Source organism: Gavialis gangeticus, unplaced genomic scaffold, assembly GCF_001723915.1.
Source record: "Gavialis gangeticus isolate Ggan-Ray unplaced genomic scaffold, GavGan_comp1, whole genome shotgun sequence".
Classification (NCBI taxonomy): Eukaryota; Metazoa; Chordata; order Crocodylia; family Gavialidae; genus Gavialis; species Gavialis gangeticus.
Window position 1 is genome coordinate 14739082 of NW_017728997.1, and position 11267 is coordinate 14750348.

Sequence of the window (11267 nt, forward strand, 5' to 3'; positions counted from 1 at the left end):
CCCCCCCCCCCCCAAAGTGGATGTTCAAACCAATATCTGCTCTTAGGCCAGTCATTAGTTCTGAATAGGACTTTTAGAAGCACTCAGCACTGACTTAGCTCTACCGCTAGTGAAATCTGTGATCTAACTCCCCTAGCTTCCAGGCGAGCTCGATTCAGACTAATTCTGAGCACTTATTTTTGTCTATATCTAATGCCAGTTATATCATTCAAAGGGGAAGTGGTTGGCCCTGAATGTACAATATACTTTGCAAAGAACAATAAGGGCTGGAACATGGAGTTTGTTAGATATTTGAGAAGTGAGGAAATCAATAGTCTTTCAGGTCCGACACAGGAAGCCAATAGAGAACTCCCATCGTCTTCAGTAAGGCTTGGATCAAGATTTTATTCGATATCAGTCGTAACTAAAGTTACAAGTTCAGAGGAAGAGAGGCACTGGTGGTGTGATATTTTCTCTTGCTCCGATAAAAAAGATCCAGTGTGATCTTCCAAATTTGGAGATTGTTGTGGGAGATTCATATTGTTAATCACAAAATAAAATACTGGAAGATCTTTATTCGTCTTTGGAGAGTCAACCTTTGCTTAAAGAGGGGCAAGTGGAAAGGAAATGCATCTTGCCCAAACAGCCTAAACAAATTCTTAAATTTTTTTGTGCTGTTTTTAGATTTTTTTTTGTTTGCGATTGATGAAAACACTGATGAATTTGGTTACTGGAGAAGAAATCCAATTTACATAAAATATAATATTCATTACATTAATGGAGCGTCTTGCTGTATGCAGTTTACATTTACAAGCTCTGGCAGTGTTTCTGGTGCAGGCTTTTTTATTATTGTTCCTTTCTTCGATGATAATGGAATTGGAGATGGTGTCTTCAACATTCAAAATTTTTCTTTGTTACTGACAAGGCGTGGGCGACAGAAACAGCAGATATTGCGACAACATTTTCCAACTGGTTAGTGTCTAGGACCCTTTATTTTTATTAAGATAAAAAAGGTGGAAATGAAACGAGCTATCCTGTAGATCTAATGACGATCACAAGAAAAAGCTGGGCAAAGAGGAATATAGCATGGAAAATTCAAGTCTTGGTTCAACAGCTGTATTTTTACATAAGGCCATGGGACAAAAGACATTTTACCATCCTTCTAGTATCAGCATTTCTTTATTAAAGGCTCCCTATATATTTAAAGGTTTCTGGGCAATTGTTGTGCAGTGTGTTTTTAAATAAATGCTTAATGGTTATCTAGTTATGTAGTTCCCTTTTCAATTATTGGGCATAGGAAATATGAACCCGGCATATCCCTCTAAGGCACACTCTTAACAAATGCATTTGATACTTCCCAATAAAATGCCTCGGCAGAGCCCGCATTAGTCTTTGAATGAATTATCTAATTAAGAGCCTCCCTCATGGTGCCATCCGCTTTATTTCACAGAATCCTCCAACGCTACATTATTGACCAATGCAGAAAAAATTGCTACCATTACAACCACGCATACTCCGCAGCAAATACCACAGGAGAACAGGTCAGCTCATTTCTTTGATACGCTCTCTCTTTGGTTACTCCTCAGTCATCTCCATTTCCCACGAGCCGTCTGTTTTCTCTCTCTTTCTCTCTCGATCATTTCAACAGGAACAACACAAAACCAAAGCAGGAGTCCCAGTTTGATTTCAAACCACCCCAAGCAGCACAGGTAAGAGCCGCCTTTCTAATTTGCTTTATTTACCATGCAGCCTTGTCTCCAAGCTGCTGGAGCTGTCTCCTTCTGAAAACCCGATTGCAAGGCTATATTCCCTCACCCCGTCGGGCTGAAAAAAGAAGGCTCACTGATTAGCTTCTTAATGAGGGCTGATGTTGTTTCAGATGACAAACACTTCAATTGCAGAGGTGCAATCACGACTGAAAACAACGGCAGCTAATATTGTACGGCAGTAATAATTTATGTGTTTGTTTGCTGCAGTGTGGGTTTTGAGGGAGCTATTGTTGTGCACGGAAGAGATAGATTCAGAAGACCAAAAAATATCAGAGCTGAGGGAATGGGCTGCACTTGGGGTGCCGTGATTTATTTTCACCGTGTAGGCCACATCTTATTAAAAAGACTCTCTCACAGGTGCATCCCCTTCCATTGGCAATTGCAGAGATAACCTCTCCCGTTAGTGATGGCTGAGCATCCTCATGGGAGAGGAGCATCACTTCTGCTGCACAGAGAAGTCTTGCCTGCACTTTAGCTGTCTTTAAGGGAGCGTACCAGCTGCTAACAAGGAGGGAGAGGCATTACCGGATGTCCAAGCTGTTTTCCACAGACTGTAATCAAGCACTCAGTTTGGGGCTTCAAAAGCAATGCCCTTCTGTGACAACAAATCCTGATTTATTTTTTTTTTAATTTTCTTTTTATTGAAACAATGTAATGTCCAACATCGAATATCTTCCAAGCAGGAAATAGAACAGAGTTCAACTTCTTGTTCCTTTCTGTCCAAATTATCTTCCTCGCAGCAGGACCAGGATTTTTATACCGTTGAGTTGGAAAGAGGAGCCAAAGGGTTTGGCTTTAGCCTGAGAGGTGGTCGAGAGTATAATATGGATCTCTATGTATTGCGGTTAGCTGAGGATGGTCCAGCAGAGAGATGTGGGAAGATGAGGGTATGTATAACAAGGAGTTTGAAAATCATATGAATTGAGACGAAAGTTGTTTCTTTGCAATTTTTTTTTCTGCTGGTCTTTGACTTATTCTGAATAAAATCGGGATGGATTTAAAGTTTTCTTTTGGCCAAGGGGATTCGTTTCCTACAGTCCTAAAACTAGCTCCCATTGTAGTCAGCAGGGACTTGCATACAAGCCTTTAGAGGAAGAGGTTAACAAAGGATGCTCTGCTCAGCCTCAAGCAGAGGAACTTCCTGGGACTTGACACCACCTCCTTCCATAGTCAATCCCATTTCTCAGCCAACGAACACGACCCTAAACAATAGCAGGAGGGAGCTAGACTTTTGTTTGATGCAGATTGTAACAAACCACATTTCTGTAGAGGCTTAGTAAGGTATAAGCACCAAGGAACTGCAATGGCCAACAGTCAGGGTCCTCCAGAGCTGAGTGCATGACTTGTTACACTTGAGGTAAAAAACCAGTAGGTCCTAGTTGGGGCTGCAATGCAGTGATATCTTCCACTCAATGGGTAGAGAGAGAGAGATCTGTAAGATACAATCACCAGAGAGTTACAAAGAATAGCATAATTTTTCATTGACGCAACCCTTGACCTGACCTTCCACCTCTACCTTCCCTTTGTGTATGATAAGTTATTGTGTTACATTTATAAACATGGACTAGATAATATGCTTATATAGACACAGGACTACATAACCTGATTCCACTGAGAGTGAGCACGTTAAGCTTAATCAAAAAATATGTTTGGTAAATTGGAGACTACAATGATTACACACTTAGAGAAAAGGTCCCCCATGTTTTTTGTAGGTTTGCATGTACTGTGCACAACCCCAGCATTATCTGTCGCCATAATTTTGTGACCAAAGTACTCTCTCTTTCTGAGCACAGTGCAAGGGGTTCTGCAATTTGGAAAGAGTCTTGGTTAAGGATAGACCTCCAGGACCAGACTTTCCACTGAGATAAATATAGGTGAAATTAGTATGTAGAGGGTCTACTATGTAACTGTTATTTGTGTTTCTTGATAAGCTGTTAAATATCTAAAACCAGGTTTGCAGATTTATATCATGCCTCGGCATCCAAGTGAAAAGAGGCCCCTGGCCCTCCCAATGAGTAGCTGTAAGGCAGCCAGAAAATATTCACAAAAAGTTTGGCCTTCAAATACAGGTAACCCCTGGGTGATAACCCAGTGGCTGGAGTGCTGGGCTGCTAAGGCAGAAGCCTTCGGTTCAAGACGGCCCTACTCCCTGGGTGTCTACACCCCTCTTGAGTGGAGGCCTTTAAGAGTGGACCCGATGACTTTTGAGTTCCCTCCCAGCACTGTGAATCTATAAGAGTCTGCATTTTCCAGCGACACTCAAAAGCTCCAATGCCAATGTAGTACTATGCTAAGGCTGCACTCCTTTAATTGACACACTTGAGGGGATGTACTTGTGCCACGGCCCGGTTTTAATCCTTGATTCTCCTCTTTCATCATGTTGACAGATTGGCGATGAAATTTTAGAGATCAACGGGGAGACCACCAAGAACATGAAGCATGCTCGGGCCATAGAACTGATTAAAAATGGTGGCCGTAGGGTCCGCCTCTTTCTGAAACGCGGAGATGGCTCAGTACCAGAATATGGTGGGTCAAACTATGAAAACATTCCTTTCTATCCCGGCATCTCTCCATGAATGATTTGTCTCAAGATCTGAAGCGGGGATTCTTTTTATTTTCCTTTCTCACCAGTGTCTTACCAACCTTTGCAACATACAGTTAATTGCCTTGCTTATGCCGAGTTTTCTCCACATTCCATCCTTTGCTTGCTTCCATGGACTTCGGGGTGCAGTGTAAGGCACGATCATCATAGCAGTATTTTTTGGTGATCGGGCGGGGGGGAATAAAAACAAAAAACCTTATCGTCTCGTCCAACCTAACAAGGAATGTTATTGAACTGTGCCAAACTGATCCTCACTGGTTGAATTGTTATCTCAAATAATGCTCTAATGCAAAAAAAAAAATGGAAATCCTGGGTCATCTTTTTGAAACATCAGGGTTTTTTTTTGTTTTTGTTTTTTCTTTAGTTTGTCTATATCCAGAGGCATGAATGCCGAGATGGTTTACAGGCTTTTGGCTTCCCTTAGTATTTATGTCACTATATATGAAAGGAACATTAATGCAGAAATACCTGAATTGGGCCTGCCAGCGTTATTCCCACTGCTCCTCTCCTATCGTTTCTACTGGTATCAAATCAGTAATTTGTCAGGTGTAAGGAGGTTGAGAGATTATAAGACAGTGTTTCTAGCGCCCGTCTTAAAGGAAACATGGCTACCTTACATTTCCTCGGACTCGCGCTTGAATTCCTTGCCCCACTTGTTGGCTCGAGTTGATTAGCCAACGCGCTGGACGGCATAGTATAGCATTCTATTTATTATTATAATAATGTCTTATTTATTTGAGCTATTTATGGCATACTATGCCCTCGATGCAGGGCTGACTTCCCAGCAAAGGGCTTTGAAGTTTCTGTAGAAACTGATGCTAGCAGAGATGCCGCCTGTACTCTTCTCCCCCTTTTCAGGTGCTTGCTGTGTCAGTACGTTCTGCCTCTTTTCACTCCATTTCCTGAAAATAAACTCGAGCCATTCTGCACAATATGTTAACTAGATTTTTTTTTTTCCTTTTTATTTACTGTATCATGTTCAAGCGTTTCCGCTCATCTGCTCATTAAGTAGAATTGAACCTAAATGGCCAATTTGAAATCTAGCATTCAAGGTATTCAGTACTATAGAAGGGAAATGGTGGGGTTATGCTTCTGTACTATAAACAGCACGCCAGAGGTTTGACAATGGCACTGAAATGATGTAATGTTCTTTCTACTTTTGTCTTTTTCCGATTCTTCCTTGGATGTACAGTACTGTATCATATGCTAGACATCGTAAATACGCTGTAAATTAAGCGCTTCACGTTTCAAAGCATATGTCTGTTGCACTGAGGATGAAGATCCAACACCCGTTTTCTTTTGGCTACTAATAAATCAAGTCACTAAAATTGAAGCCAGGATTTAACGCGCAGGGGCCGTGCTACTGTAAAGAGCGTCCTTGTAACATTTGGGGCATAGTTCCTTCAGTTCTGTTCACTGCAGTTGCGAACGATTACTCGAATAATGTTCAGTTCCAATATTTTTCTGACTTGATTGGAACATGCTTCTCTACGAGGCTGTATATTTTTGTAATGAGTTTTGTACTTATTTTTAATGTTGTGGTCTCCGGTGGACTTTATTTTCCGTTGTTGTTTGATTGTTAATGTTTTTTCAATGACATTCTGTGTCGCTGTTCCAGTTGTCTTTTAAAATGGATGCTTTAGTTGTCTGGGTTATTGAATCACCTCTTAGATGTCTAATTATGTCACTATAACAACAACTGCTGTCTTTGCAGCTTTATATTTGGGTGAAGCCTAGACAATCTGACTGGAAAAATAAACTTTCTTTATTCTAAGATAAAATATGAAGAATTTTTTTTCTTTCATCTTTATTCTAGGGAATCTAAATTTTCTACTTTTCTCTTTCTCTTTCTCTTACTTTTCTTGGTGCTGGGCTCTTCCTTCCTCAGCGATGATACCTCCTAATATCGCTGCATGTATGAGAAATGACAAGCTCGGGGAGCCTTGCTTCTACCTTATGGGCCATAATCAAACTACGGTTTGTAGCTAAAATCAATATTAGGTGTTTCTGTGCTGTGGCCTAATTCCCTCACATTGCTTTCCGCTTTGCTATATTTTTATATGTACGGCAATTCATTCTGAGCATCCCACGTTCTTTGAATTGTAAGTACACAACCAAACATGTATTTAAGCCTTGCTTTTACCTTGTGCAATAATCAGGTGGCAAGAAACCAAGCAATTGCAGCTATGGTCCTCCATCATCTTGATTTTTTAAAAAGCTAATAAATGAAGCAACATGAATTGCAAGAGTGGTTTGCATCTGTAATCACAAAAATAATGGCCCGCACACACACAAAAAAAAAAAAAAAAAAAAAAAAAAAAAAAGAAAGAAAGAAAGAAGGAAAAAAAAACTGAATTGAGAGAGGTTTTAGTAAAAGAGCTTGCACATAAGAAAAATGAAAATTTACGTGTTTTGCAAGTTAGGAGGGCTAAGTCGTTTGTTTTGCTTTTCAGTCGTTGTCATCAAGACAACCTGCTTTACCTAAAAGTGAGTGTTCCCCAAACTGAATCTAGGAAGTGTTAGTATTTAACATTAGTAGAGTTGCCTTACAATAGCTACTTTTGCAAAGAAAAACTGCTTCCCACCTTAAGTCAGTGTGACTACTTTAATGTTTTCCCATGTTTATGATAAATCATTTACTAGCATCCAAAACAAAAGGCACGAGTAATTTTAATTTAGCCACGGTACAGTTTCCTTGCTTTACAGTTTGTCTTGTTCAGGTAGTTCAGATCTGTTTGGTAGAACTGAAAAGCATTAACAGGAGGTTACGTGCTAATCAAAGCTATCCTGCATATGAGAATGTCCCTCCATTGCTTTAATAAAAAAAGATCATAACTTCTATCATCATCGGTTGAATCGTGGCAAAACCAAAACCGATCCCATTACTATTTCATAACGTAATAAAATTAAATGAGATTAAGTAATACATTCAGTGCAATGGAAATTATATGATTATGGTCTCATTATCACACCTTTAAAATATTATTTTGTAGGTTCAAAACATAGTAATCAATTATATTACTCTATCCTTTTACAGTCATTTAAAATGAGGCTTCACGCACAAAATACATTTTTTTTAAGGAGGCATTTCTTTCAAAAGAACAAAAAGATAGCGCTAATCACTTCCTAAAGGCCCTTTTTATTGGAAGCTACATCTTTAAAAAAAAAAAAAAAAAGTCCTGCAATCCCCCTTTTGTTTTCACTAGAAAGAACTTACTTTAATCTTAAAAATTACAAATTGGACTTGGGGGAAAACATAAAATCCTGTGTGATGAGCTGAGCATAACAATGATAGCAACTTGGACCAAAATAGAGCTAATGAGGAGAAGCACCAATACTAATCTATAACTCTCATTGTTTGCAGTTTACATTTTAAATTAACAAAAGCTTCAGTTAGTCTTTTACTGACTGCTTTAACAGATGTTTGTTTTTGTCACTAATGAAGTCTGAGGAATGATAAATGGTGTCACAGCCCGACCGAATGCATTTGTACCAAACAATTTGCTGTTATTCTTTTTTCAGACCCCAGCAGTGACAGGAACAGTCCAGCCACAGGTTCACAAAATGTATCGGAAGTGAAAACCGTGCCATCTGACCGACGACAACACCCATCATTGGAGTCCAGTTATCCACCAGATCTTCACAAATCATCACAACATGGGGACAGGCGGACTTATGTTAAAGACCCAAAAGGCAGCAGAGAGTTTAGCAGACAATCCAATGAGCACCACACTTGGAACGGAACTTCTAAAAACAGCGCTAGCGCCGCAGGCAGGAGAAAGGACAGGTCACCGGAAAGGAGGCAAGGCCGACAACCAGAAAAAATGGTGGTAAATGGACAAAAGAGGAGGTCTCCTGAAAAGAGGAGGGAAGGGACAAGGAGTGCTGACAATACCTTGGAGCGAAGGGAGCGGCACGAGAGGAGGAGAGAGCTTTCTCCCGAGAGGCGCCGAGAAAGGTCGCCGACTCGCAGGAGGGACGGGTCGCCTAGCCGGCGGAGGCGGTCGCTCGAAAGACTAACGGATCAAAGGAAATCACCAGACCGGAAAAGAGAAAGCTCGCCCGAACGAAGGGCGAAGTCGTCCGACAGGAGGAGGGAGAGGTCGCCTGACAAAAGGACCAGGGGTGAACGAGTCGGCAACAGAGAGAGGGAAGAGCACAGTTCGAAATACGATGCTAACAAAAGACACCCCCCCGAGCAGAGGAGGAGACCGTATAAAGAATGCAGCACTGATCTCAGCATCTGAGGCGTCGTCCAATGCACTGAGCCACATCCCAGCCTTTTACAACACTGAAGTTTCTAAGATGAGAGCAGCAAAGCCAGAAGTATCCTAGTTTTCTTACGCAACAAAAAATCTGACACCTGCTGGTCCTACGAATAGCAACAAACGTTTTATGCAGATGAAACCTTATAACAGAAATATATACAAAAGTGTTGTGCCTGATGTATAATATTAAAGAAAGTATTTTTCAGTGTATACATTTTTTTGAAGTTACTTGCCAAATGTTGGTCCTAAAGGATTATAAAATTTTGTTTCTACATTCTCTGTAGATTTCTTGAGGGGGAAAAAAAAAAATTCCTTTATTGAGCAATTCCCCACCCCCACGAGTACGTGGGGGCAGCCAATGTTATAATATAGGTAAGAGATTTTATGACCAAGCTTGAGTAATTTGATCCAGACTGTTCAATAGTGATTCACTGCTAAGTTGTATGTAGAATTTTGTTTGAAAGGGGCGGGAATGGGGGAAAGAAGAAAAATAGACGTATCGGTAGGAATGGCGTACTCCTGCTGAAGGAATTAAGGAGGGAAAAAAAGAAAATGTTCCTAAGATAACAAGAACTGTTTGAAGAGACTACTGTTTCAATGAAGGATATTTATAAAAAGAAAAAAAAAAAACCCACACACAGCACAAGATGATTCATGATAAGGAATTTCTAGTTTGTTCCATGAACAGTTTATACTTTCAGGCCCCCTCTAAAGGATGCGTGAAGGCAAAAGACTGGTAGCCGCCATCTTTGTGTAAGACACAAAAGTAGACTGTCAATCTCTCGTTGGTCTCAAAAACACTTAATTTTTCGTTAAGACAGTACCGCCACAGCCCTACTCGACTACTAGAAGTCTGCGGACAGAAATCTAAGCATGCATGGGATTTGTTCGGTTTGCTTTGAAGTAGGGTAGCGGAAATGGGGTACTGGGACAAAGGCACGGTGAATTTGCGAGAGAGAAGTCCTCCCTTCACTGAGTAGGTGTATTCCTTCTGCTCAGCCAAAACCAATGGGCTTTTGTTTTTTTGCCAAATTGGAAACCGTTCTCTCTATCTGTAGATTCGAGTTTTATTTTACTGGTTCATCCTTTTTGAGACAAAAGGAGTGCACTTGCTACAAGTGAGGCACGTCAAGGACACATTTCAGAGCAGAAAGAGGCAATCCATGGAAACGTCTGGTTGTGAATCCTGGATGGTAGGTCCTGGTTATGCTGTAAAACTTTGAATCTATGAAACAGCAGCCAAAAAAAGGGTAAACAGGAACAAGAAAACAAAGCGAGTCGCTAAGTTGAGTTTTTTAGATTTGCAAGTTGTGTGGTAAGTCTGCTGTAGTATTGGTATAAGATTTTAATGGATTACTGCCTAGCTGAGCCAAAATGTTTGCCGTTACTGTTGGACCACTAAAGTAAACTGCTGCTTTTTACAGTGCATTGGTGTGTACATGTATACTGTTTCACATTTTCCATACCAACACAAAACCATTGCAAGTCTATCACTGTTGTTGCCATGGTACTGTAAAAAAAAAAACAAAAAACAAAAAAAAAACAAACGAAAAAGAAGATGGCCAATCATTGTGTGTACAGTTTAAATTGTAATTAATAGAACCTGTTGAGAAAAAAAAAACTGTTGCCTTTTTCTTGTATAAAAGAGAATTTATGACAAAATTTAGCTGTGAGGAATGTGATACGTGTTTATATTTCTGAAAATGGAACAAATTGATTCATGGGGATATATTTTAATGTAAACTGAATCAGGTATGTAAAGCTGTTTTAAAATGGGAAACTATATAAGTAATTCTAAAGCTTTTGTTGGTTTGAATATGATTTCTTTCTTCATGGTGGGGCCTGCTTGTGTATTACTAAGCACTTGTATGCAGTCTATGTTCTTCGATCATCATTTCTTGCAATGTGCTATAGACATAATGCTCTTTTCTGTGTTGATGAAAAGCAGTATGTGGGCCAATCTTTTTTTATAAAACACTATGCATATATAAATACGACATTGTTCATAGCTTTATTTGACTTATTGGGTTTATACATAACATTAGTATAAGTACCTGTGGACTTACCCAGTATGAACATCTTTCCTTGGAACAGACACAATGTATATGATGTAGCAACAAAGAAGGAGAAAGTCTGTGAATGCTATTTTTATTATCAAATAAAGTTTTCCATACAAAGCACACATGAGTGTAGTGGTAAGATTAAGGAAGAGACCCATCCCCTGTAACAACTTGCCCAAACTCCTTAAATTAGTAAACTGCAGCGGTCGTGCACTAAAGAATATATGACTCATTTGACAAAATTGTATTATCGGAGTTTTATAAAAGGTCAAGTCTGTTCTCCCTGCCCCGTTCCTCTCCCAGCTAAGAGCTAAGTTTTTAGATGAGTATGAGTTTGGCATCTCCCTTGAGCCCGACAGCGTCACAGCACAGTGGCGTATGTAATAATGTAAAATCCCAAAGGACGTGTGTGTGTCCCGATGTATTTATAGAATCCTATGACGTTAGACACTGAGGCCATCGTTTCCCCAGCTCTTACTGGAAATATTGTAAAAAGGCTATGAGGTAAGGAATGCAAAACTGGATTTATATTACATACTGTACAAGTCATTTAGACCCTTGTCATGCACCTCGCCATGCTTCTGCCAAC

General features: G+C 40.0%; 1 protein-coding gene across 7 annotated transcripts in view; it reads left to right on the top strand.

The window, feature by feature from the left end:
- Positions 1–10228, top strand: part of MAGI1 (membrane associated guanylate kinase, WW and PDZ domain containing 1) — a 226192-nt gene extending 215964 nt beyond the window's left edge. For 3 of the 7 annotated variants that reach the window (XM_019504803.1, XM_019504802.1, XM_019504801.1), the window contains 5 exons: positions 1430–1520; positions 1628–1688; positions 2489–2635; positions 4136–4274; positions 7873–10228. In XM_019504803.1, the coding sequence (XP_019360348.1) occupies positions 1430–1520; positions 1628–1688; positions 2489–2635; positions 4136–4274; positions 7873–8597 (1163 nt within the window). In that variant the 3' untranslated portion in view covers positions 8598–10228. Of the gene's footprint in view, positions 1–1429; positions 1521–1627; positions 1689–2488; positions 2636–4135; positions 4275–6238; positions 6328–7872 lie in introns of all 7 variants that reach the window. The other 4 variants (XM_019504806.1, XM_019504807.1, XM_019504805.1 and 1 more) reach the window with 2 other exon arrangements.
- The last annotated feature ends 1039 nt before the right edge of the window (positions 10229–11267 follow it).